This window comes from Clinocottus analis, unplaced genomic scaffold (assembly GCF_023055335.1).
Source record: "Clinocottus analis isolate CAN_PGR_092001 unplaced genomic scaffold, fCliAna1.0.p SCAF_23, whole genome shotgun sequence".
In the NCBI taxonomy this organism is placed as follows: domain Eukaryota; kingdom Metazoa; phylum Chordata; class Actinopteri; order Perciformes; family Cottidae; genus Clinocottus; species Clinocottus analis.
The window spans coordinates 8,652,506-8,680,358 of NW_027175965.1; the positions used below are offsets into that span (position 1 = coordinate 8,652,506).

At 42.1% G+C, this 27,853-nt stretch overlaps 2 protein-coding genes across 6 annotated transcripts; one reads left to right on the top strand and one right to left on the bottom strand.

Annotated features, from left to right (window-relative positions):
* The first annotated feature begins 1,653 nt into the window (after positions 1-1,653).
* Positions 1,654-10,751, top strand: comp (cartilage oligomeric matrix protein). The gene is made up of 19 exons (XM_068589596.1): positions 1,654-1,717; positions 2,806-2,879; positions 3,296-3,347; positions 3,617-3,765; positions 4,388-4,525; positions 5,165-5,242; positions 5,622-5,774; positions 6,147-6,251; positions 6,506-6,613; positions 6,849-7,008; positions 7,282-7,400; positions 7,507-7,559; positions 7,675-7,868; positions 7,945-8,123; positions 8,232-8,280; positions 8,812-9,008; positions 9,156-9,328; positions 10,027-10,166; positions 10,401-10,751. The coding sequence occupies exons 1-19, from the start codon at positions 1,654-1,656 to the stop codon at positions 10,451-10,453; spliced, it is 2,238 nt and encodes a 745-aa protein (XP_068445697.1). The 3' UTR covers positions 10,454-10,751.
* Positions 10,752-11,109: 358 nt separating this feature from the next.
* On the bottom strand, positions 11,110-27,489 carry crtc1b (CREB regulated transcription coactivator 1b). 5 transcript variants are annotated; one of them, XM_068589808.1, is made up of 14 exons: positions 27,351-27,489; positions 25,520-25,636; positions 24,897-25,024; positions 23,971-24,030; positions 23,720-23,814; positions 23,116-23,186; positions 22,963-23,006; positions 22,584-22,807; positions 21,834-21,985; positions 20,952-21,191; positions 20,176-20,262; positions 17,905-17,991; positions 17,635-17,809; positions 11,110-16,762 (listed from the first exon to the last, which is right to left on the bottom strand). In XM_068589808.1, the coding sequence occupies exons 1-14, from the start codon at positions 27,474-27,476 to the stop codon at positions 16,551-16,553; spliced, it is 1,818 nt and encodes a 605-aa protein (XP_068445909.1). In that variant the 5' UTR covers positions 27,477-27,489; the 3' UTR covers positions 11,110-16,550. The 5 variants fall into 5 exon arrangements, with proteins under 5 accessions (XP_068445909.1, XP_068445907.1, XP_068445908.1 ...); XM_068589806.1 differs by having other exon boundaries at positions 17,596-17,809; XM_068589807.1 differs by having other exon boundaries at positions 23,116-23,201.
* Between the last annotated feature and the right edge of the window lie 364 nt (positions 27,490-27,853).

Below are 27,853 nucleotides of genomic sequence, written 5' to 3' on the forward strand. Positions count from 1 at the left end.
GATGTTTGTTTTTCTCTTTTATGTGACTGATGCTGTTGGGAGGTGACAGGAAAGGTCTTAAGTCGACTTAAGGTCACGACCAGAGAAACCTGGACGCTCCTCCCCCGTTGCATTGACAAACTCAGGCAATAAAGCATCAGTAATGAAGTTTGCAGGAGGTTGTTACACTCGACCTACGACCTCAACATTCCTCACAGTAGCAGAGAACATCGGGGAGGTGAATGATTTGAGTTCATTTTCTGGTTACGTCCGTTTGTCTGGAGCTCACAAAAACCATCAGCTTCAGTCCAAAGGTTTTAAGGATGACGTGGAACTCTATTGATGAGAAAACTGGATCATTTCTGTAGAAGATGCAGATGAGAGACTGAAATAGCTTCAATTGTACTGCTCACAATTTAAAAGCATTGAGCGATGTGTTCTTCCAACTGAGTGTGCATTTCACATTCAGATGATGCAGTTTGGATGTCGTCCATGTAGCAGCAACACAGCACAACTCAAACTTCATTTTAAGTTGGAAAAGATATCATAAAGTTTCCAAAGATATAACATTTGCCAAACAGATTTTTTTCCCCATGAACATGTTTAAAGACGAGAAGAAAGATCTCGTGAATGTGTAATTTCTTCCTTTTTGGAGTAAAACATGAGCTCCAAATATGAGCTGATGTGTTTGTTTTTCCAGAGTGAGACATCCCTGCAGCCAGGAGAGAGAGAGAGAGAGAGAGAGAGAGAGAGAGAGAGAGAGAGAGAGAGAGAGAGAGAGAGAGAGAGAGAGAGAGAGAGAGAGAGAGAAGGTGGTGAGAGATTATGAAAGTGATCTGGGACAAATACTCCCAAAAACCTTCCCTGCAAGGAATGTAACCGACATCTGCTGGTGCCATTACACACACACACACACACACACACACACACACACACACACACACACACACACACACACAAACAATCAAACTCCAATTCTCATCACTTTAACCGCTGAAAACTATGGAACCAATTTTGTCTCCAGACCTCTTTTCTCTGTGTTTGAGTCATCGTAGGAACCCCAAATGAATTCAATGATTGTGTTTATTGTATGTATTTCTTCAGCAAAGTCTTGGGGAAAAATGTATATCTGCAAAAAAATCACTTTTAAAAGATATTTTGATAGTAACTATGAGCCAGATTCCCCAAAAATGCCTCCTGGAGCGTCAATAAGACACCTTTTTGGAAAGATTAGGACCTAAAGAATCAGAATCTGCAACAAAAATCACAATAAAACAAAGTCTTGGCCTGTTAGGAAGGAGCTTCAGTCAAAGAAACCTTTTCGTTCGGTTAAAAAATTTAAAAAAGGATGTAGTTTATGCCAAAAGATTGTCTGAATGGGGCATGCTGGGACTTAAAATGGGAGCGGGAGGATTTTTGCACACAGTTTCCAAAAGGTAAACTCCTCCCAATAGTGGTTTGCCCAGAAGTTTTAGGGGAAAGGATGGGGATGTCAGTCAGGCAGGGGAGGTGCAGTGTGCATGTGTGCGTGTGCGAGTGTGTGTGTGTGTGTGTGTGTGTGTGTGTAGGGGGGCTTATAAAAAAGACTGCTGGATCCAGGTTTGCAGGAGGAGCGCTCGGTCTGAAGGCAGAAGAGAGAGCTGTACCTGCAGCAGCATCTGTGGACTCTAAACCATGCTGTGGCTCCTGCTGCTCAACGCGCTCTGCATGGGACGACACACTGCAGCGGGACAACGAGGTGACACCTTTTGAAATATTATGTCGTCATTATTTATGGAAAAACAATAAAGTAAAACTTAATAGATCTTCATGGGGAAATTAGAGTTTTGGGAAATAAGCACGGATGAATTTAAGTTGCCACTGACGTTTTGAATCCAATATAGTGAAATGGGAAAAGCAAAAAGTCTTAACATCAGATGAGAACTTAAAGATGTTTGAGACATCCTTGAATTAGAATTTATTTAGGATGTTTTTCTTCTCACAGTGGAAGTACATATTTTACCTTTCTGATCACATATATAAAACTGCACAAGAGAACAAAAAAACAATTACTGACAGCTTTCCGTCGTAGAAAAAGTATTTTATACGTTTACTACGAGCAGCGAGAGTGATTTATCTGCAGCATCTTGTCTCTCTGCTGTGGAATCCATTCAGTAAACACAGCGGCCGCTAATGGGAATAACACGTTTCCTGAGCTCGACACTCGGGAGGCCTCTGCCCTCGTACGGCTCCTCCGGGGGGGAAGCGGCGACGGCGTCTTTTGAAGTCAATTAGCACAACGAGGCGGCATGTTGCTGCAGGATGTGAACTCACCTGAGCATCACAGCCTGTTTGCAGATAAGATTCAGGACTCTGTCTTCTTCCAGGGAAGCTTGAGAAATCTTCTGTCATTCCATATCTGGAAAATCAATTTTCGCAGCTGCAATCAAAACCTCTCTGACTCCAGTGAATGTGTGGGAGGAAGAGGAGGAGGAGGAGGGGGGGCATCAGGCATCAGAATATCCAACAGGCAGCGTGCCATGTGGTACAGGAGGACATGTGTGTTGTTCCCCGGTGAGCTTCTGGTCCCTGATGTTCTGCCAACAAGGAAGACTGATGAGGAGACAACGTGAAAAACCAGCTTTCCATCAGTTCATTGTGAGATTACTTCATCACATCAATCAGAGAAGCAAACACAACTGAAGTGTGACCTTCAAAATGTGGTCAAACTGCCTGAGAGTCTGCGGTTTAGTCTTTTATGTACGTGAGGACCCGCTCAGCTTGTTGTGATGCATTCGGTTGTGTATCTTGAAATAGTTGTACTGATTTTGTTCTTCTTCTTTTTAGACGGAGAAATCATCAGTCAGATTAAAATGACCAACATGGCCCTGGCTGAGATTAAAGAGCTTCTCAAACAACAAGTAAAACTGTTTTAACATTTCCAGAGCGAGAGTGAATTTAATAATTGTTGATGATCTACATTTTGATGAGCTGCGACAACACTTTACGACATTACATCTGACAATTTATATTGTCTTGTGTACTTCAAATGACCACGAAAAACCGTTCAGTCCATTCTAGATCTGATTTTAATCCATTTCTGTGGTTTTCAGATTAAAGATGAGACAAATAAAAGGTGAAAGTTAAAACCTTTTTCAGATCGAATCCAATGCGTTTAAATATGGAGATAAAACTGGATTTTATTCTAACTCCTTTATATTTACACTAATGTACCAGATGCCTCTCCGTATATATTTCTAAGTATAATAAAAGCTGAACATTTGATTAGATTCAGGTTTAAAGTATCATGCAAACATGTCTTTGGTTGTTTTTCCAGATAAAAGAGGTAGTATTTCTGAAGAACACAGTGATGGAGTGTGAAGCCTGTGGTGAGTAGAAACTCTTATCAATACTTTGCCGACACGATTATGGACACCGATTTTATATTTCAAGAGTTAATATTTCCCAACAACTGGATTTGTAGCTTTGGTTGCTTTTTCTGCACCTTTCAACACAGTTTAAACAATGGCTGAGACATATTTTCAGACATGTAGAATAATAATAATGACTCATTTGTGTTGGAGTTTCATATCATCACAGACCCAATAAACTGCAGCATCCAGAGGAACAAATGGGATATATTATTCTCTCTCCTCAGGGATGGGAGGGACGCAGCCTCGGCCCTCCTGCGTGCCCAACCCCTGCCACCCGGGGGTGAAGTGTAAGGAGACACCTCAGGGTGTGAAGTGCGGGCCCTGTCCCGACGGCATGGAGGGCAACGGCACCCACTGCACCGATGTGGACGAGGTACGCAGCAAAAAACATCACACGATAGGTCACATCGTACGTCACGATGACGGTAAAGTGAAGGCGTCTTTATTCATTGAGAAGAGTTTTCTACTACTTTCACTTCTCTGGTGTCTCAAACTCATTCAACACGAGACAGGCAGTTTGAAATCCAACACAAAAGGCGTTAAGATGTGATACAAAACAATATGATTGTATGATATAGCGCATGAAGATGTATTTTGACTCACTGCCATATGATATGACCTAATCCATTACAAATACGTTACGGTTCTAAATGGTTAAAATGGATTAAATATGATTCATACATACAGATTATATGATGCAGTGCGTTATAAAACGATACATCGAGAAACAATAGTTAGACTTAACTAAGTAAAACCACTTAAAAAATACCTCAACAACACTTTGGGACACACAAAAAGACCTTAGTTTGGGTTTATTCAGTCCTCATAACACATTTTGAGGCTTTAACTGTTGAATAATGTTTTACATAATCTGTCTAGATGAAGGAAAACCACTTCTGTTTGTCTTTAATATCAAAACACATTGGATTTGTTGGGTTAAACCAAACCATCTGAACCAGATTTGCATTTTCTTTCTGTGTCTTTGTCGTCGGCAGTGCACCGTGATGCCGTGTCACATGGGCGTGCGCTGCATTAACACGTCCCCGGGCTTCCGCTGTGGCTCCTGTCCAGCCGGGTACACCGGCCCTCAGGTCCAGGGCGTCGGCCGCGCCTTCGCCGCCGCCAACAAACAGGTCAGCAGCGAACACACAAAACACACCCACAACCTCTGAACTCCTCTCACGACGCAACACCTCCAACAGCAGAGGAAACAAAAGGAAGAAATGCTCAGAAGAAGAATATAAGACATTTAAAATGACAATAACTTTATATATAAATAAAATCAGCTGTCACAGGAGTTGTTTTTCTTTCTACTATTTATCATTTTTGTATTTTTTGTTGATTGTGGTAAAGCCAAAGACAATTTTCCCTTCGTGGACCATAAAGTTTCTAGCTAGCTAACTAGCATATTGAACTATTATCCGAGATCATTGATTGTCCATATAAAGATTCAGCCTCAAACTATGTAATTAATATGTTAAACTGAGCTGTAAATGGTCCCAAAGTACTGATAAATTAATCCAAATAGTTCTGAGGGAGATGAAACATTCCCCTTTGTACCTAATCATGTTTGTCTTTGCTTCTCACGAGCTCCTTTCTAAAGTAATCTCTCTCTCTCGGTGTATATTCAGTATATACCAGGAGGCTCTGGTCTGTTCAGCATCACTTCAATCCTCCACACGGCCTGTCTCCATTCTGCTGCACCTCGTTCTTCACGTCTTGTCACAGTGAAGTTATCTGACGTTCTTTTCGTCTGTTTATGTCCCATCAAGGTGTGCAAAGACATAAACGAGTGCGAAGGCCTCAACAATGGAGGCTGTGACGACAACTCTCTCTGTATGAACACCCCTGTGAGTATAAACACTTTAATAAAACACACAGCTGGTCTGAGGAATGCCCTGCAGCGTGACATGCACAGGATTCCACTGCGCCCAAAGATAAACAACCTATGAGAGCTGAGGACGAACAGCTGTCAAGTTCACGGCCCCCCGGGTCTGAAACCGATGCATGGACGTAGCCTTTAGCGTTAGCAACTCAGATAACGCCAATGTAAACACGCCTGCGTCACTGTGAGGCGGTCAGAGCAACAGATGATGCATGAAGAGGACGATGGTCCACAGAGGGCGATGGGAAGGTCAAACCAAGCTCTTCTCCTGAGGTTCTGTTACGACAACGCTGACGTAGAAACGTGGACTTTGGGATGGGTCTGAGACCTGTGTGCGTCCGCAGGGCTCCTTCAGGTGCGGCCCCTGCAAGACGGGCTACGTCGGGGACCAGCGGCGGGGCTGCAAGCCGGAGAGAGCCTGCGGGGACGGCCAGCTGAACCCCTGCCACGCCAGCGCCGAGTGCATTGTCCATCGAGAGGGCAGAATCGAGTGTCAGGTGAATAAATCAAACTTTTTCACATCTCTCTGAGCAAAACGTTCCACACAGAAGCAGCCAAGTAGAAGAGAGGGATTTCTTCTCTGTTAGCTTTATCATAATAAATCAGATTATATTCATCACACTCTGTCTCTGACCCCCCCAAAGCTTGTGTCAAATCTAGAAAATTATCTAATTGACCGCCACAAGTTCTTCTAAACTTTAGAGTCCAGAAGCGCTGAACATTTCTAACCCAACTATTTAAATGGTATTCCTATTGCGCCAGATATTGTGCAATCAAAAGTCTGCTCGAGCACTTACAGGTCCATTGGTGCTGGACGCAGGGCCAATGAAAACAGTTTGTGCAGTACATAAAACATCGTCCGTCCGCAGTGCGGCGTCGGATGGGCCGGCAACGGCTTCCTGTGCGGGGCGGACGTCGACATCGACGGTTTACCAGATGAGAGGCTGGCCTGTCCCGAGAGGAACTGTAACAAGGTGAGCCGCGAAGAATAAATATGCATAGGTCTTATGTAGATATATAGATATAATATACAGAATAAACAGCGTGGTGTGATGTCTGTTGAGGAATTTGTACTGATGTACACTGCATAAACTGCATTTTTGCACTTTCTTTATTGTTTAATTCTCCTTAATGTAATACGCTCTGCTGTTCTGTAACTCTGCATGTCAAACACTGTCGGATCTGATTGTAGTCTACTTTAATAAAGTGTTTTTTCTTTTTTTATCAGGATAATTGTCTCACTGTTCCCAACTCTGGTCAAGAAGATGCCGACGGCGATGGAATTGGAGACGCCTGTGATGAGGATGCAGACGGGGACGGGATCCTCAACATGCAGGTAATGCAGAAGAGACAGGGATAGGATTAAAATAATTATATTTGATCTTAGCATACTTGAGTATACTTTAATTGAGTGCTTATAGTGCTTATTTTGTACTAAGTATATTTAAATTGAATTTAACTACAACTTGAAGTATATTAAGTATATTTTTGTGCTAAATTGGAACAATTTAAAGTATATTCAGTACATTTGAAGTATATTCCTGTGTGCTAATAGTTCATCTTTGCTTCAGGATAACTGTGTGTTGGTGTCCAACGTGGACCAGAGGAACATCGACGAGGACGACTTTGGTGACGCCTGCGACAACTGCCGCGCCGTCAAAAACAACGACCAGAAAGACACCGACGTGGACAAGTTCGGTGATGAATGCGATGAAGACATTGATGCGGACGGTCAGCATTCTACATATTTTTACACACTCACATCAATGTGGATTTGTTTTCGTATATTAGACGTTTTGAGTCACGGACGATACATTTAAAGCTGCAAATGTATTGTACTGATATTTGTTAATACTAATATAAGAGAGGCCTGGCATGTGGAGTTCTTTGATGCAATTAAATGAAGGATACATGGACAATATGAACAAACAGAGCCTTAACAAAGTGGGCAGGGGGGTAACATGAAGTCACTTGAGCATTAACCGGTTCCCACGTTGATCTAAGGAATCCCAAATCATCTGGATAACTGCAAACGGGTTCCCAACGCCGACCAGAAAGATCGAGATGGAGACAAAGTGGGAGACGCCTGCGACAGCTGTCCTTATGTTCCAAACCCCGACCAGGTCACTAATCTCACCTTTATGTACAGACTGAGGGAGGAAGTCCAACGTGTGCGATTATTCCTTTGTTTCGTTTTACACTAACAATAATTAATGTAATATTTCTCAGACGGACAAGGACAACGACTTGATCGGCGACCCCTGTGACACCAACAAGGACAGGTACTGTGTGTCTTCACCCATCGCATGTATTCATTCTGGAGTATCAGTGTGTAACTAGTGTGTAACACCAACGTCTGCACGTGACCAGTAAAAACACAAAGTCTCTCCCCTCCAGCGATGGCGACGGCCACCAAGACTCCCGGGACAACTGTCCGGCCGTCATCAACAGCTCCCAGCTGGACACCGACAAGGACGGCCAGGGAGACGAGTGCGACGACGACGACGACGGCGACGGCATCCCGGACCTGCTGCCGCCTGGTCCCGATAACTGCCGTCTGATCCCCAACCCTCTGCAGGAGGACTCTAACGGTGGGTAACAACCAACAGACTAACATCTAGGGAATAGCAAATTAACTAGACAAAGTCTTCATCTTCTTCTTCTCAGGCGACGGCGTGGGAAACATATGCGAGAAGGATTTCGACAACGACACCATCATCGACACCATCGACGTTTGTCCAGAAAACGCCGAAGTCACCCTCACCGACTTCAGGGAGTACCAGACCGTGGTTTTAGATCCGGAGGGAGACGCACAGATCGACCCCAACTGGGTGGTGCTGAACCAGGTCCAGTGTTTCTTCACGTTTTGTTTCCGTATACAGTTTGCGTCTCAGAATCCAACACAAATTAATCTGATTACATGTCTTTTAAAATCTACTCTTCTGTGTGTGTAGGGACAAGAGATTGTCCAGACCATGAACAGTGACCCGGGCTTGGCTGTTGGTAAGAGCATTCATTATGTTGAAAGGAATAGTTCGACATTTAAAGGGAATTGTATGGAAGCCCATTTTCGTCGCAAAAAATTACAACCAAAAAAATACAAAAATTAATCGAGTTTTTTTTTCGTTTACTTTTTTTGTGTCCACAAAAAATGAAATAGTCAACAAAAAAAAATAATTTAGAATTATGAAAAAAATTTAAAAAATCGATTAAATAAAAAATAATATATATATATATATATATATATATATTTTTTTTTTTTTTTCGGGAACTTTTTTTTGTTGTCTTTTTTTTGTGTCCACAAAAAATAAAGTCAACGAAAAAAAAAAATCTACAAAAAAATGGATTAAATAAAAAAAATTAATCAAGGTTTTTTTTTCGTGGATTTAAAAAAAAAAAATTGCAGACTTTTTTTGTGTCCACAAAAAGAGAACTTGCATCACAGCTCCTCTTTTAATTATATTAGAAACTTCTCCACCAACTGCAGGCCGATGAGTGTGTTCCTGAACGTGTTGCATTCAATGTCTCCACCAGGATACACGGCTTTCAGCGGTGTAGATTTTGAAGGGACCTTTCACGTAAACACGGTGACGGACGACGACTACGCAGGATTCATCTTCGGGTACCAAGACAGCTCCAGTTTCTACGTGGTGATGTGGAAGCAGGTGGAACAGATCTACTGGCAGGCCAACCCGTTCAGAGCCGTGGCAGAACCGGGCATCCAGCTGAAGGTATTTGACCGAAATATATATATATATGTGAGGAGTTCATGAAGTTGATTTGCTCCAGAATCCAAAGTGTTCCTCGTAGACGCTCACGAGAGTCGACCTGAGGACATATGAGATCAGGCTTCCTGTCGCTTGTGCTTTTTGAAAAAGGCCGTGAAGTCGAACACGGGTCCGGGTGAGAACCTGAGGAACGCGCTGTGGCACACGGGCGACACCAGCGACCAGGTCAAACTCCTGTGGAAAGACGCTCGCAACGTCGGCTGGAAGGACAAGACGTCGTACCGCTGGTTCCTGCAACACCGACCCGCCGACGGCTACATCAGGTACCGACCGACTTAAAGCAGAGGTTCTCAAACTTTTTCTGTCTCCACTTTGGAGGAAGCAAAATGTTCGGGCCCCACCGCCCCAACAACATGGGAACAAAATGGTGCAACTTGTTGAGACTCCTCCATCCGCGTTTTTTTGATTAATAGATTAGAGAAAATGTAAATCCCTTTCAAGTAAACCAGATTGCTCCATCTGACAAAAACTAATAACATGTGCAATCACTTTGTTAAATCAATGCAAATAAAGTTATATATGTGCAAAAAATAACTCATATTTGGCAAAAAGATGAGCAAGGAAGCCGGTTGGATCCGTTTTCTCCCCATAGTTTCATGTTGAAGTATCCTTGAGCAAGGCACTGAAGCCCCAGAGCTTCACAGCAGCACAAAGCTGCTTCATCACTAAGGATGGTGACATGCAGAGAATAATTCCACCACTGTGGGATTAATAAAGGATTTTTATTTTTTAAATCTGCATCTCCAGTAATACCTCCACGCCCCACTAGAGGGTCGCGCCCCACAGTTTGAGAGCCACTGACTTTGTGCATTCACTTTTATGTCCTTATTAGCCGAGCTTATCTCATCGACGGTGGAAGAAACTGCGACCAAAAGAAAAGAGAACAACGTCCAAGCTTCTTCTTTGTCTCGGTTTGTTGCCGTGTGATGTTGTTACCTTCTTGCTCTCCGATGCTGTGCAGAGTGCGCTTCTCCGAGGGTCCCAAGATGGTGGCGGACACGGGCGTCATCATAGACACCACCATGAGAGGAGGTCGACTGGGAGTCTTCTGCTTTTCCCAGGAGAACATCATCTGGGCCAACCTGCGTTACCGCTGCAACGGTGAGAGAGCTTTCTGAAATCAGGAGATTTAAATGAGCATTAATATGCGTAATGATAACTTTCAGTTGAATTTGTTAGTGAAAATAGCCAAAAAAGCGATACAAAATAGAGATATGAAATGCAGCCATGAATGTCTAGAGTTATGTTCCTGCTCCATGTTGAAGTATTTTGTCCTCCGGCGGCTCGAACTGTGAACAAAACAGAGATTTCAGCTGGTGTGGTTTCTCTCTTCAGACACTCTTCCTGAGGACTTTGACACCTACAGAGCCCAGCAGGTCCGGTTCTGATGACAACCTACGAGCCCAGGGGGATTCTGGGAAATGCTTTCCAAAGCACAGCTGGGATCAGAAATAAAATCATCCTGTTGCAAACATTTATAAAAAATAAAATAAGAAGCTCAAAGAGGAGCGGTGACATAATAATGTTGTTTGAATTATAAAACTGTCACCAAAACAATTATGTCATAAATAATTTTGAGACAAAAGGTTGTCCGCTGTATATTCAAATTTCAATGTATACTTTTTGAAAGAATAACTATTGCAAAGTTTTAACTCTGACTAATAAATTAATGTGGATTTTTGGAAATTATGTGCATCATTTTTGATGAATTTATCATTGTACTACACAGCTGCATATTTAAAAATACAGATTCTAGTCTTTATTATAATAGAATACAAGCTATAATAGTATATTATTAGCTATAACATAATCTGATACAATCAAGTGTGAAGAAATAATTTCAAAATGTGTCAATCGTTTTTGATCATACAAATACATAAAAAATAAGTTTAGCATGAAAAGCATCTTAAGTAAATATAAATGTAACTTATTATTGATGAAGCATTATTATATAAAAGCTTCTCTGCAACAAAAAAAAAGGTCAAACGTTTGATTTTAAGTAACAGACGTGACTTTTTTGAAACTCGACAGCTTTTAGTGGAAATCAAACATTCTGAACATTTCACAAGCATGCATATATCCAAAATATCTTTTCAATTTTACATTTGGAAATACAGATTACAAAATAGAAATGATATTAAAGACGATATACAACAGGAACAGCATGCACGTCCACAGCCGACACGCTGCCGTGTTGTTTTTCTGCATATTCTGCAAATCAAGACTAAGTGCAGAGAAGAATCTTCCACATTCAATTTAATTGACATTTTTCTTTCATCTTATAAACAAATGGTCACATAAGGAGAATCACATGGCAACAAATAAATAACTACAGATCTTTTACTACAACTTACAGGACAACAGTGATATTATGCTATTCTCACTATAAGCTATAAGTGCAACTTAAAACGGTGTTTTTTCCAGAGACGGTTGTAGAGTCATGTTTGAAAAGCCCGCGTTATTAAAGGGACGTTGTCTTCAGAACCTAAAAGACTCGGGGAACAAGCAGTAAGGACCGAGCAGCGAGACTTTCCTTGCACCCTGGGACCGAGGACACACCTTTAAACACAGGAACATGGCAGCGTCGCTCATCTGCTTCTTCAGGTTGCAACACGGTGTGAACATGAAGACCAGGAGCTGGGCTCACACGTGGTGCGAGTCCACAGCGTCTCGAGCTCAAACAAAGCAGAGGAGTCCGAACTAAATGGTTTAGAAAATACACTTTGAGCCGATTTGTTCATCTCATCGCTTTGGAAAATGGACTTCCAGCTTCCGTTAGTTAACGTGAAAGGTTTGGCTTTTTGGATTTAGTGTTTAGCCTCAGATGTTTGTGAAATTAGCTCCAAAAGTCTCAAAATGCAAAATAGTGTTTGAAGGAAATGTTTTCCAAGAAAGGATCAGGTAAAGACATAAATCTGCAGCACAGAATGTACCTTTTTAAACACTTTTGCTATTTTAATTAATGAATTTAACAGTAATTAAAGGTTTATTAGCCACATGACTTGAGCTAACTACTTGTTCAGCCGTTAGATAACCGAGTCAGCAAAGCTGTGACAGTTGAAAAAAAGGCATTTAATACCTTCATCAAACTATTTCTTCATTTCAACTTTAAGAACACACTTTCAAAAGTGAAATGCGTCACAAAACTCTCGTCCAGTGACGCAGGATTCATGCTTCACGTCATGTAAATCACATTTCATCTGCACTTAGCCGTTGCGGCTAATTTCACAAAGTGAGGCTCTGTAGCGGCAGAACGTGTGGGATTAAAGTCCCGATGCAGGCGGGTTCACTTGAGCATCATCGAGGTTGCAACTATCTCGATAATCTTGCTCAAATTTGCTAATTTTTTTTTTCACGTGAGGGAAAATATGACCAACACAGATACATTCGGAGCGCCATTCCTTTACAACACGAGAACGCAAGCTGCACTGGAGTAAGCCCTTTCTAGTTTTGCATCCCCTAAGATCTTCAAAGATAAAAAAAAAAACACACACAAGAAAACCAAGACAAGCCAAAAATATAGTTTACAAAGTAAAATAAATCATCTTTTTGACATGAAAATATCTCCAGAGTATACATCTGGAGGGAAACAGTCAGCATTCACATCGGGCAGAACAGTCCCTGCTCAAAAGCCAGGTCACAAATAAAGTGCGAAGCAACTAGTGGACGAACATTGCACAAACAAAACAGAAAGAAAAATAACAGTTTTACACTTTACGCAGTCCAGAACCTGACATGATAGGCAACAACAACATAAAACAATGAGATCTGATGTCTTCAAATGCACTCGGCATCGCCGGATCAAACTCCTGCACATCACATGGGATAACAATCAGCTCCACGTGTCTATCATGTCATGCAGTCGACTGCGTAATGCAGAAGCTTCAGAAGTCCCCAAGTATGCAAACAATCAGTGCACATGCCAATCTGCATCCAGTTCCTCAAGAAAGCCACACAAAAAAAAAAAAAAAGTGTGCTGACGGACAGGAAGGGGCTGGATCGACGATACGAGAGTTTGCGGTTTTACACTTTGTATGCGGTGAGATGCTACAGCAGAGCGAGAGAGAGAGAGAGAGGGATGGTTCTTCAGAGAGGAAGAAGAGCAGAGAGGAGGAGGAGGAGGAGTCTGGTCCGACTGCGACGGGACCACAAACGTCATTTGCAGGCTTGAACTAGGACAGTACCACAGAAATTACATTCTCTTATCATTCATGAAGTAGCATTACACACAGAGAGTCACTTAGCAGGAGGAACCCAGACATGCATCCCTTTAGACGACGCGATAGTGTTACGTTACACAAACCAAACCTGCGGAGAGCGAGAGGCCTCCGTTGAGAGGTTTTGACTGTCGGTTGAGTCATGCATGTTGTTTCAGCTGGAGCGTATGTACAAGGTCAGTGTGGATGACTGGTGGTCAGCGGGAGGGCAGGAAGTGGCGGGAAACGCCTCAAAAGTCACTGGCATTGCTAGAGATGCAGTGACGTTTGGGCTCAAACACACATTTTGTTTTTTAGGAATAACACCTTTGGAAATCTGTAGAGAACGAGTTCCACACATTTGTTTCAGAGACTTAAAGGAAAAATCCAACACATGAAACTAGATACAGGGAACGTTGTTGTGCATTTATGGGGCTTTTTTTGTGGTTTATTTGTCTTCCTCCTCTGGATGACAGGCCCATAAACAACCGTCCGGATGTTTCCAACGTTTCATTCATCTGAAGCGGCAAAAAGTGATTCACGGTTCAGTTCCTTTAGGATCAAAAGAATAAAGGATTTCTTTCGACAGCTGCAAATTTTGACACGGTGCCATAATTGTTGAGGTGGACAGGAAGTAGAGGTTCACAAAAAAAAAGTTCCAAGTAGAGCTGGATTTATGTTTCATAGAACCAAACGTATAGTTCACGGCACGATTTTACTCGTTGATTGTCGTAGCAATGCTCAATCTACTCAAACTCATCCAGCTCACGCTTCCTTTTCGTTTCCACAACTCAGACTTTAAATCACAAACGTATCCACGGACTGAAAAGGAGAGAATAACTTGAGCAGAACCTTCATCATCAGTAAAGAGCCACCAAAGTCACGACAAGAATAAGAAATTATACAAAATAAGAAAAGACTCTCGGGGCTTCGTGAGGTTTTAAATGACTCAAAGCACTTCACTAATACTGATCTTTCTTAAAAAGAAAGTGGCCCAAACTGAACGCTAACAGCTCTTTTTTTGTTTTTGTCTCCGTAGCTCCGTCACATTTCAGAAGAATAAATCCAGCTCAACTCCAGGAACGTGTTTAAAAAACAAGAAAACATCATCAGGTGGTGGATTTTTCTTTTAAGGTTGTTTTTTTTGTGTGTGTGCGTCTCGTTTGCATAGGAATCACAAATCTGTTGAAGGCGAACAGAACCTTTGACGGAGGATTACAGCGGACATGAAGGACCTCAAAACAAATAGTTCAACTGTAGAGGCGTACAGAAAAAGCAAAGGCGATTCCTTTTGGGGAGAGAGGAGGGGATGTGGAGGGAGGGGAGGGGTTAATGATGAGCACATCTGTACATGAACAATACAATAAATACCAAACGTGATCCCACAATGAGACGCAGCTCTCGCAGGGAAACTCTGACAAAAGGCAGATTCAAAATTTGACACATTTTTTGGCAAAAGGAGATCGCGTCATGGACGTAGTCGGGAGATAATGTCAATATGTACAAGTCTCAGATGGAATTGGTGTAAACATTTCTCGGTAAACGATTTTAAGACTACCGTCTCCTCCATCGTTTATGCGACGCTGAATTTGAGTCGAGGTCACTGAATAAAACACACCCTCTTATTCGTAATCTCTGAAATAGTTTGCATCATGTGAAATCAATTCGGAGGCTGTTTGATTTTCAACACTCGGCTTTTTAAATCCCGATACTTCGCACTCTTGTTGTTGTTGACCTCTGTGACAAAAGGTCACTCGCGTTTTTGTTAGAGCTTCCCTGTCAAGGAGCAAAAAGCCTCCCCATAATTGCACTCCTTCCAAAACGCTTCAAACCCATCCGTCCATGTTTTTTTTTGTTTTTGTTTTTTTTGCCCCACTTTTAAAAAACATCAACAATTTTGGCTATAAACTGTACCGATACAAAATACAGTACATTGATTTGTCAAACCTTACACAACATAACCACAAATATCACTGACCAAAACTTTAGTTCCTCTCAAATACAAGAAAATGTTACAATAAGTTACGAAAATACGTTGTCACATTAGACACTGAAGTAGAACAGTAGAATACTCATGTAAGGCAAAATCAGGTGATTTCACAGTGACGACTTAAAAAGATTTAAGATTTTAGTGTTTAAAAACAGACGGCTTCCTTCACTGAAAAGAAGTTCAGTCTGGAAACATATATTTATATTTATATATACTATATACTGTATATTGGCTTTTCACTGGCAGAAAATTAATTTGGACTTGTTTTTTCTAACTTTCTAGTTAAATAGAAATACCTGATGATTTTCTCAGAAAAAGTGGATTCCAGTGGCGTGACGCCGACCCTTTTCTGGAGCACGCAGCATTTTCTGGCGCTGTGCTAAAAACTATGATATTTCGATTTTGACCGCTGGGCTGCAGCGCGGCGACGTCTAACATCAGAGAATGGCACATCGAACACCAAAGAGCAACTGTGGGGAGGTTTTGCACTCCTTCATTAACCAAGTAGCTTAACAAACACATATATAAATATGTTAGTAATTCATAAATAGACACAAATTACATCAGTGCAATTCAACACTATGCCTACAGAGAGCATTTTGGCATCAAATTTAAAAACATGAAATGGAATATAAAATCTGTAACTCAATAAATAAATAGAACATGTAAACACAACGCATCCAAAACATACAGTACGTGATGAAAATAACATTTGGTTGTCAAAAAATAAAGCTTTGGAGTGTGAGATAGAAAGCCGTTACGGCACGATGGGACAAACCGATTCACTTGATTGCAGCGTGAAAAGCAAACCGGCCGACGTGTGTTTTTCTTTTTCCGTTTGTTATTTTAACACAGCCGGTAAAAACACAGGTACGGTTCAGCCCAATGTCCTAGCAGCTTCCTGCTACGAGCACACATCAACGTAAACAAATGTTAAAAGTGGATATGAGAAGAAAAATAATTGTCAAATGTGCGGGTTTTTCTTTTTTTTGGAATATATGTGGCGTGTAATGTGTACTGTAAACGCAGCAGGCTAGCGAAAGCGCCGAGCGACGGATCTCATTCAAAACGACAGCGAGGCCATTCCCCGGCAAGCCACTGGATGTCTTTTTCCCTGTTGTCTTTTCAAAAAAAAGGGCTTGGCGGAGTCGAGGGCGAGGTCAGCTGGACGGCCATGCAACGAGGGAGAGGGTTCATCCGGCCCGGAAGTGTTGCCTCCATCCACAAGTTTAGTGCGGTTGTTTTTTTTCTTCTTCCCCTTTTCTCTTCTTGTTTCCCGGCCGCGGTCGGCTTCTCGCGTTACAGCCTGTCCATCCTGAACGTGTCCTCGGTGGCGGGGTCGGCCAGAACCATGTCGGGGTCGTTGAGCATGTGCAGCCCGTCCAGGGTGAGCGGGTCGATCTTGAGCTCGTCCAGAGGGAACTGAGAGTCCGCGTCGAAGCTGACGTCGCCGACGCCCGCCAGAGAGTTGCTGAGCTCTTTGGAGAGGCTCGGAGGAGACTCTCCTGTGACTGAGAGACGAGACACCACAGACACAAAGAGAGAAAGAAGCTGCTGATGTCTGAGGAACGACAAGGCAGGTTTAGAGAACAGCACCTGAACATTTTTACACTTCAAATTACATTTAACGGTAACTAATATGACATACGGATTAGGTTTAATTTTAATTATTTTAATCAATCATTTGTTGCATTTACTTTTTTTCCCAACCAAATCATTGTTTCAAGATAATAATTGAATTTTGTAAATAAACACTGCACAGTTATTCGTATTATATTGTGTATTTGTGTATATATGTTGCATATTTTTGCATTTTCATTGAATTTCCTTAATACACACTGCAGTTATCTATTTTATATATATATATATATATATATATATATATATATATATATATATATATATATATATATATATATATATATATATATATATATATTTATTTTTTATTTTTATTTTTTTAAATTTAATTTTAAATTTTTTTAAATTACTTTTATTTTGTATATCTCTTCGTCCATGTTCTTTTATGTGTTTATTTGGTGTCTGTAAAGTGTTGGGCCAACTATGACAACAAATGTAATTAATAAAGTACATATCTATCTATGTCAATAATGATGATAATACTCTGTTGTCCTCATTAATGTTTTGTCTTGGTATGTGTTGGGTATTTTTTATAAAACTACAGCAACACTTTGTATAATTTGGCTTTAAGTCACTGGACATGAAACCAACAATAGAACAAGACGTGCTCGATAGAAGAAGAGGACAAAATAGTTCAGCCGGGAACATTTCTAGAAGCCCAACTGCTGCACCCGAAACATCCAGAATCCGGAGAGAAACCCACATCTGTGTGTAGACGAGTCCCGTGTGCGTTTGTTGCTACCTGTCAGGATGATGTTGGGGATGTTGCCGTGGCTGCTGTAGCCCAGTTGCTGCGAGTCCTGCAGGCTGCTCCCGGTGAGGCCCATCATGGCCGCCTGGGTGTAGTTGAGGGTGGAACACTGGTTGTAGAGGATGTTGGTACTGATGGGGTTCTCGATCATGTTGAACTGCTCCAGCTAAAAAAATACACACAACAAAAAAAAAAAAGCTCAGAATTGAAATAATCACGGACGATCCGAGGGAAAACATTTGTGTGGTCTTCTTGTGTCACCTGGTGAGAAAGAGCATTGGTCTGCCTCAATGCCATCTGCTGATCATAGAAGGAGTCGCCAAATATACTGCCCACCACGGGAATGTGCTGCAGGAAGAGAGGCACGCATGGACGTCAGAACAAATGTTGAGGGAGCAGCGACAATTAAAACAACACAATGAGCCAGAAGGAGAATTATCCAAGACCTTGAGCGGACATATTAGCAATGGAACAACGGAAAACACAAGCGAAACACACAACTGTCAGACTGAGCAGTGACCGAAGCAAATGCTTATTCATGACCAGGGCCGTAGCGGTTTGAACTTGAAAAGCGATGCTCTTCATAACACCAAATAATTGTTCAATAACCAAAACTAAAATCAAAAATACTGAGACATGAAATGGGAATATGAGTGTGTGGTCGTACACGACAGATCCGCGACAGCCCTGTTCACTGTGACACCGACGCAAGTCAACTTCTTAAAAAGGGAAGTTCTGCTAATTGTCATACCGAGCGTTATTCTGATATTTTTGTCCTTTGTGACTTGCCGTCGTGGTTTCACTTAACTCTCCACCTCTGCTGTTGACGTCCAAACCGCTTCAGTTCAACACAATTCATCTCAAAAACACGTTTCAGTGCAAAGTGTTTGAGATAAATTGTCTTTTTTGGATAATCGTAGCAGCTAAAAACTGCTTCAGTGATTCCTAAATCTCAACAACAGGGACGGGAAGTCAAATGGAATTTTTTTTATTCGTCACAATTGACAAAAAGTATGAGAACGTTGCCCTGGTTGACAAATATTGGAATTTTCCTTGAAAATATTCTTGCAATGAGAAAAACACCAACACTGTGATTGACATTGTTAGCGGTGGAGTGGTAGTCTCAACCCTTTGCTAACATTAGCATGCAGCAAATGTGTCGAAAGCCAAGGATTCAGATGGGCTGATACTCAACCAAATATACTTATAGCCTTTTGGGATTCTCCCTCTCAACTTTGAGCAGCTGGTTCTCACTTTAAAAATGTGTTGACCTCTCCAAGAGTTTAAGATTAGATTTGCATCCGACACGACGCACAGTGCTATGAATAGCCTCGCGCTTTCCCACTGATCTGCAAGTGTATGAAGGTAGATTTGTGTGTTTCTTACCCGAGCAAATTTCTAGTTTATAAGTAAATTACCTCTAAATCTTTGCTCTCAATTCGAAAAATTGCTCAAAAAAAAGAAAAGAAAACGCTTTAAAAAAAAAAATTACTTTTAAAAAAAAAATACGCACTCAAAAAAAAAGATTTGCTCTCAAAAAAAAAGCTCTTAAAACCAAAATTTGCTCTCAAAACTAAAAAAGCTCTCAAAAAAAAAAATCTTGCTTTTTTTTTTAGAGCAAATTTTAGTTTTGAGAGCTTTATTATTTTTTTAGAGCTTTTTTTTGGAGAGCAAATTTCTTTTTTGAGAGCGTTTTTTTCTTATTTTTTTAAGCATTTTTTTTAATTGAGAGCAAAGATTTGGAGATAATTTACTTACAAACTAGAAATCTGCTCGGGTAAAAAAAAGACACAAATCAACCTTCATACAAGTGTCAGTAACCGCTCAAGATATGCAGCGAGGCACCAACAGAAGACAAGAAGAAGAAGACCGGTCGCTGGTGAACATGGAGAGCAACAAAGCTGGATTCAAAACACTTAAAAAGCTGCTTTGCAAATGTCTCATGAGGAAGGAAATGCATCAAAACTCATACAAGCTGTCCTTGCCTTCCTACCGAATGTTTGACTGAAGTCGAGATTAAGCTCCAAAGACTTTCCCCCCAGCGGAAAGAGTTATACGTTTGGTTTATGTGTATGTGAATAGCAGATGTACACCGAGTTGAGCTACATGCTTCAAAACTTGCAGCTCAGGAGTTCTTGAGTCAGTAAAGACAAAACGGGTAATAATGATAACGAAGTCTCACAGTAACAAAGTAATATGGCCGTATATTGGCAGTAGTAGGACCAATCAGGACACTGCAGCTCATCCACAGGAAAAAAAGTATCAAAGTCTTGTGTGGTGCAAACTAAAAACACGTCCAGCAACCAGTCAGGGCCTCCATCAACAGACTGTCACCATGTTGTCATGCACACAGTGAAACGTGACGTTGGTGATGCAGGAATGAGTTATGCAGCCGTTGACACCATGAGTAAGTTAACTGCTGATACAGAGGATGAAAAAGCAGCCTAAGCTCATCTACAATTAGCTTTTCTTTCCCCCCACAGGTGCAAAGCCCTCCCCAAACAGCAGCTAGCTCGGTGGGTGGGCCCTTACTTGAGGCGAGCCGCCGGGGGAGAAGCCTTGATTGGAGACTGGGGAGGTTGGAGACTGAGTGGCTGGTGAGCCAGTCTGATTGCGGTACTGTTGGAGGGAAGAGGGTTAGCTATAGCGCGAGGCTTCACGCCCCGGCACACACAAATCTCAAAAAAAGGACGAGGTGTGAGAAGGCGTCGGCTTTTGGGTTCTGCTCATTATGTTGCGTGTGCAGAGGTAAAACAACACCAATCGCCACCAGATGAAAAAAAATGTGGGACAACTCTGTGGCTCGGCCAGTTTGTCCACACATCTGGAAAACGTGGTCATAGAAAAGCAACATCTGGTCCGACTGTCGAAATGTAAATTTACAGCGGTTGTTGCCGAGCTAACAAAAGGTTTGTGTGTTTCTGTATTAGTTTATAACAGCCAAACGTCTCGCTTCAGTACACACATTTCACCAACTACACCTGAAAATGAACCCGCACAAATGCTGACAAAAAAATAAATTTAAAATGCTAAATAGTGAGAAGAATTAGTCTGTTTTAAAAGTTAAAAAAAGGAATAATAGTAATAAAATGCTCTGCTTTGAACGTAACTGAGGTGAAAATATATATATAGAGAGTTAAAATCAGCATCCAAGTACAGTAGCATAACATGTGAGGATATATACTGGGATGTACTCTGTGTAGCTGAACCCTCCGAACATCACAGTGCAAAAGGATCAGAAGCTTGAGAACGAGCTAAATGGTCCCGTGGTCGTCTCCGCTTTGTGGCGGGACTTCCTGGTTTCTTACCGAGCCGATGCTGATGCTGGCGGTGGTGGTCTGGCTCTGGCTGTCCGGGGAGGGGCTGCTGGCGGTGGTGCCAGGTGAGGCCAACGGTGGCAAGGTGATGAGCTGGATGCCCAGCGGCAGGCCCTGCTGCTGCTTCTGGAGGTCACTGAGGAGCTGGATCTGGGCCTGAGCCGTGAGCTGGTTGAACAGGGGGTACTGGGACAGCTGCTGCTCCAGGGTCAACGACTCCGCGAGCACGGCCTGAAGGAGGACGAACATGGACCCCGTTTATGCTCTAGTCCCATTAAAATATGAGATGTGTTGAGTTAACTAGAAGTATATATTAAACATATATACTAAAGTACATATTAGCCCTTCAGCGCCCAGAGTGATGAGCAGCTTTAGCATGTAGCTAGACTGTTCCTATAATGTAAAAAAAACACATTTCATCAACCAGAGTTAATAGTGTGGAGAAATAGGCATTTGTTGATATTTATACACATTTTTACTTATTGTGCAATACTTTTAGACACATGTTTACTTACTGATCAATACTTATATACACATTTACTTATTGTGCAATACTTTCATACACACTTATTTTATTTTTTATTCAATCTGTATATTTAGTATTCTTCTTACTGTTTAATTTTAAATTTAGTTTTATTACTATTCTACTGTTTATGTATATTCCTTTATCTTAATTTACTGCGAGCTAGGCTGCTGCTATCCTGTAATTTCCCCACTGAGGGACTAATAAAGGATTAGCTTATCTTTATCCGGCTGTATGGGGATAGCAGCCAAACCAGTTCCAGTATTGGGAACAGACACCCAGACCATAATACAGTTGAGCGCGACAACAAACTGCAAAGATTTAGGCCACAACTTGAAGTCACGGCTTACATGCGTGATGTTGATGGGTGAGGAGAGGGTGGGGGAAAGCTGCTGCGGGGACTGTTGGAGATGGAGGTCAGAGGTGAGGGTGAGCGGCACCACGGGAGGCTGCCGGCGCTGAGCGGTTACAGTCATGGTGGGCTGAGAGGACGTGGGGATCCCTGCAGAGGAAATGACAACATTGAGTAGACATGAAAGGTTTCTTTGTATGCATGTAAATGAGCAACAATGAGTATTTAACGGAAAAAACTGATAGCGCTTAAAGGAAAGAACTTCAACAAATATGGATTTCTTAACATTTACATTCAAAAAGTTAAAAACAGCTTTGGCCGTGTCCATAGAGTTGCTAACGTGAGCTAACATAAAAGCTGCTTCTGGGCAAAACAAACACAAAAATGGATGAATGGACATTGTTTTCCATCAACCAACTGCAGCTGAAATCAAAAACAAATTGTGTTTGACAAATACATCCCATTAATGAGACGAATGAGTCAATATCCACACGTTTTATGACTCTTACATGGCGAGAGGGGTTTTTCCACATAATATAATGCTGTTGCTGTCGAGTCAAATAAAAACAAGACCAAACTTTCATCGATCAATGTCTTAATCGTTCACCTCGAGCTGCAATATCTTTCCCTCCACTTGTTGGCGTTTTGATCTAAACAAGTCAATCAAGTTTAGTGGACATTACACAAGTTTTCCCTAAAAGTCTGCAACCTGACATTTCTGTGATCTAAAGTTTCACTGATTGGTTACCGTGGCTGGCGGCGCTGATGCCCAGGTGGGTGAGGTTGGTGGTCAGGCTGCCCGTGCTGTTGGCCGAGCTGAGGGAGGGGAAGGCCACGGTGTCCTCGGGGTCCAGCGGGGTGGACAGCGGGGGAGGGAACTGGATGTTGGTCAGATCGGGCAGCGAACCGCCAGTGTTGTGTGCGGCTGGGAGCAAGGACGGGTTCAACTCCTGGTCTGGTGACGGGAAAATACTAAAAAAAAAAAGACACAAGTTCTGTCAAACCAGGCGAAAAGCTATTCTTGCAGGCCTCCACCCTGATCAGCGGCCTTTTGAGTTTTTACTGGGATGTTTTATTATAACTCTAGTGATGCGTCTTTGTAAAGGACAAAACAAGGAACCACTCACTTGATTCCTGGGACATCGCATGTGTTGGGCTGTGACGAATCATCCTAAAAGAGAAAACGTGACAACGAGCCGTGAATCTGAGGTGATGTATATCGGCATTGTGAGAAAAAAAAGTGTACATCTCGTCAGCCGTTCCCTTTTTGGCGTCGGTACCTTCTCGTCGTCCCACAACTGTTCCTGCAAATCCTCGTCTGCGTTTGACTCCGAGGTCTCCGTCCCGGGCGCTGTTAGCAGCAGTGCTAATTAGTGACACAGCGAGACACAGTTGCTTTGCTATCACAAGACGCATAACAAAACAATTTCAGTGCAAGAAATGAGTCATCAGCATCCGAGCAAGTCGAGCAGGACGTAGTGCGGTACACTAGACGCCCGGGTGTCTAAAAATAGCAGATGACCAAACAGACAGACTGAGTAGATGACAGCCAATCTTGGCTCCATTATAGGGGAGCCTCACACATAAAAAAACACATAATCCATGGGCAATCAGAGCGCTATTGATCCTCCTCTCTAGAGCATCGTGGGTCAGCTCAGTTCAGAGATGTTGCTTCTCCACAGCTGGCTGAGTACTGTTGCTGAAGCCATTCTTTGTCAGGCATAAGTGTCCATTTCCTCCATAAATATTTCATTCAGAGCCAAGATTTACTTATGTGTGATATCAACCCTTTTATATCACTTTAAGGTCTGCACCCCTGCATGAGTACACTGCACATTAATTAATAAAAAGCGTCTTTGTCTTTGTAACGGGGCTTTCCATCACCTCGTTTAGGCTGCAGCTCTTGTGATCCCCCTGCAAACACCTCCTGGGGCTTTGGATTCATGGCGCTCTGGTGTAAGGCGGAGTCTGAGTTTGTCCTGTGTGCGTTAGAAAGATGAGATGTCAGCAAAAAAAAAAATCACTGCCAAATCCCCACCGCCGGCAGAGAGCCACATATACAGAATCACATTCATAAGGAACCACCTTCATTCGCCATCACACAGCTAAATATGAGTTGGTGGCGTTTGGCTTACCTTCTCCAGCTCGTGTCTGGCGGCGGGGAGAGGTACACGGAGCTGTAGGGACAGCTGTCGATGTGAATTTAGTTAAGACAAAGTCGGTTGATGAAAAATGGATCTCTGCCAAGCCGTACTTTCATGTCTGTTGGCTGATTTGACCCAATAAACCGGATACATAATAAATGAATACACACACACACACACTTGAAAGCAAACTACTACAAAGGCTTCAGTCGGTGTCTTGTTATCAACATGGTTCTATGAATAGCCCTGTCAACCGCAGTGTGACAATACACCATTACTCATGGTATCGTTCAATATCAGGCTCTGAAGAACGATTTGCCTCACCCTTTGTTCAAAATCTTCTTACGACAACATCTTGGGGTTTTTGTTATGCCCCAACTATGAATATATAACTAAGAATCCGCTGTATGTGAATAAGAAAAATCTACACTTCTTACATGATTAGTTTCAGTTTAAGTTGGTTTTAGAGTCACAAGTTCTAATCACAGACTTTGTTTTTGACAAGAAAGCTTTGGCTGTTTGTTAGTTATTGAATGTTAGCCAAAGCATACAAGTCCTGTCAGCCCACATTGTGTAGCTTTGTGTAGCTAATGTCAACAAACAGCCACAGCTGGAGGAGCGACTCATATATTTTAGATCTCAAAGTATGAATCAAGCTCAAGTACTATAAAAAAAAAATAACCTGGGATTTCATTGTATTTTTGGATTCCCGGTAAATTCCGGAAAACGCCAGAGGAAGTAGTACTAGATCACATGACAACAGTGTTGACACTGTTCAAACCTACTGAACATGCGATGCCTCTCAGCATGCAGACTTCAGAACAACGTTCAAGCAGGATATGAAACCTAAAAGCAATAATGCATTAAATCAAAAACATCCCCAACACCCAATGCTTTAAAAAAAATCGAAAAAGGATATCTGGCGTCCGTGTTTGTCGACGGACAGCGGCCGGCGGTGCGGAGAGGTGATGCGGTTCCGGTCGCGGTAAACGCGCTCCACCAGCCCGTGATGCCTGGTGGTCCGACTGGTGTCCAGCACAGAGTTCTAGAGTGAACAAAGCCGGAGAATGAGGAGAGCGAAGCGGCTCGCTGACACAACACAACTACGTCTGTAGGATCATATCTTTAGGATAATGTCTTGGGGATTTCAATGGTGCATGTGTGTTTATTTCAAAATGAGTCAAGCCATGGGTCCCCCATACTGATGCTCGAGTTGGCAAATGTATTTAAAGATGGAAAGCCATGACAAGCAATGACATACTTTGGAATTTAGGAACCAAATTACACTGCAGGGTTTTAACTGGTATACCTTGTTTTACACACTTCTGGTGTCTTGTCGCTGCTGAACTGTGATAAAACTTAAACTGCCGTCATAGCTGAGGCTGAGCCTGCAGACGTCTCTGTTTTGAGCCAATCTTTCACCGATTCTACGAATAACTGCAACCTCTGTGTGTCCAATATTCATCACCAACAGCTAAGAAAGGTACACTGATCCAGAACAAACCATTGATTTACCAGCCGAGAGAGGCTAAGGGCTCACCTGAAAAGGCAGGTCAATGTTGCCATTTCCAATCTGATTGACATTGGGCAGTGAGCCTCCATAGTACTGTCCACGATTCTGCCCTAGTTGCAAATACTGGGTCTTCTGTAACTGCAACTGTGCAAAGTAAAATTGCATGAAAGCATGAGTGAATGATTGATCCGACGCACAAATAAAGTGATGGTTAAAAATGAATGATACCTGCAGTTCACACTAGTGAAATGAAAGATTAATGAGTCCATTCATTGACAGATGAAACATGATGAGACAGGCCGATCGGCTGTTTTCTCAACAATCAAAAGAGGCAGAAAATCCTTCATAGCAAAGACAGAATTTATATTTAAATAGAAAAAATCAAAACATCACATCAGCTGATGTGAACGACACCTGACTGACAGTTGGTGCAATTACAGATGTTCCATGTGAGACACACCTGGTGAGTACATCAGCCACATGTCTAAGTATTAGTACAGTGTGATGGAAGTGTGATTGATAATGATCTGAACAAATGCAATGGATTGACGTTGAGATGGCAACAGAAAGAAATCTAGCAGAGACCACAAAACTGACGAGTTAATTTAGCTTTTTCCCCTTGAAGTTAATGATCGTACAGCTCAGGTTTACACCGATGCATCATGGGATAAGTGGACATATTTCCAGCAATCTGGCCAAAGCATTTCCTGGAATCAAGAGCTTTCTTCTTCTATGGTTACTAGAAACAATTTGTTGATTCATTGATTAGTTATTTCCCAGAGCATTAGTGGGCAAAATGTGTTTCATAATTAATCTTTTTAGTCTTTTTTTATAATAAGAAATCCAAACAAACATTCTGCTTTACTCGGTTTAGTACATCAACCTCAAACGGATGTTTTCCCCTTTCTTCTGGTACTTTATACAGTAAACTAAGGCTCCAATTATATCATTTTCATTATCAATCAGTTGTTGTTTTGTCTCTCGTCTCACTGCTGATAAGGTGACTTCACATTGCTGGTTTTCTTTAACCAACTGTCACGAATCTAAAGATATCTACTTTGTTATTATTAAAACCAGTAAATCAGCACATTGGAGAAGCAAAACATTCGACATACAATGATTAATTGTGAAAATCCATCATTTTGCATGGACCATCAATGGACTAAATAATAAAGGGTTGCAACCTTACTAGTTCAGGCAACTGTTTACTAATGATGGGCCAAAGCTGCAGAAGTGGACTTACGTTAAAGCACATTAACTCAATTACATATAGAGATGAAGCTAGTCAAGAAATATATTTAAAAAATAGGAGACATAAGAGCTGTGTATTCTCCACGAGTCTGACATTTTCGGGGAGAAAATAAATAATAATAGCTAGTTAATGTGCTAGTATATAACGGTGATGATAATTATTTTAAATAAATATATAAATAACCGGGAGGAAAACATCACAGACAGGCTGGTCACGCGCACGTATTGCTCCTTTTGAGCTTTCCCAGCGTGTCGACAGTGAAATAAACTGCAGCATGTCAGAAGATGCGTTCGCTCACCAAATGACAGCAGTGACTGGTCAAACCTGCACAGGTGCACATTATGCAGCTAGCTGGGCTCGTGAACGACGCTCGCGCGCGCAACCCCCGGCGTGTCACATCTGGAGAAACGCTCGCGCGAGTCAAACAGCCGGAGAGGAGACATAATTTCGGGTGGCGCCGACCAGATGTGGCCGAGGACATTGATATTAACTTTCTCTCTCTCTCGGGCTCCATCGCATCCCGACGTCCAGATTGATCTCCGCAGCGCGCGACGAGCCAAACGGGGACGCGACCCGACGTCAACAGCCGGCGCGTGCAGGTCTTACCCGCGCAGCTCTGGTGATGTTCAAGTCCTTCATCACTTCTTCAAACGCGGCGGTTTCCTCCGCCTGTTTCTGATTATGCAAAGCGATTTTTTCGCTAAATTTGCGAGGATTGTTAGAGGACGCCATCTTTCCCCTCTTCTTCTCAATGGAATGTTACGTTACGCACCGCGCTCGGGCCTCGCGGTGTCGTCATCGCGCACGCTCAGCGGCGTGTTGATGCTTTTGCATCTTTTGCATCAGCTGATGACGGGAAGCTCGGGTTTGGGGCAGCAGGGTGGGTTTAGGATTATTTAGTGGCCAAGATGCGCGATGTAGGCGCGTGCAGGACGAATTCTCACTGTGCACATTCATGTTGATTTACACCATATATACTTTCATTTTGCACTCTGTTTAAACTTAATGTCCCTAAATACACACACACACACACATATATATATATAGTATTTTATTTATTTTTTATTTGTATTTAGTATATTGGGCTGTCATCCTTGTTATATTTTATT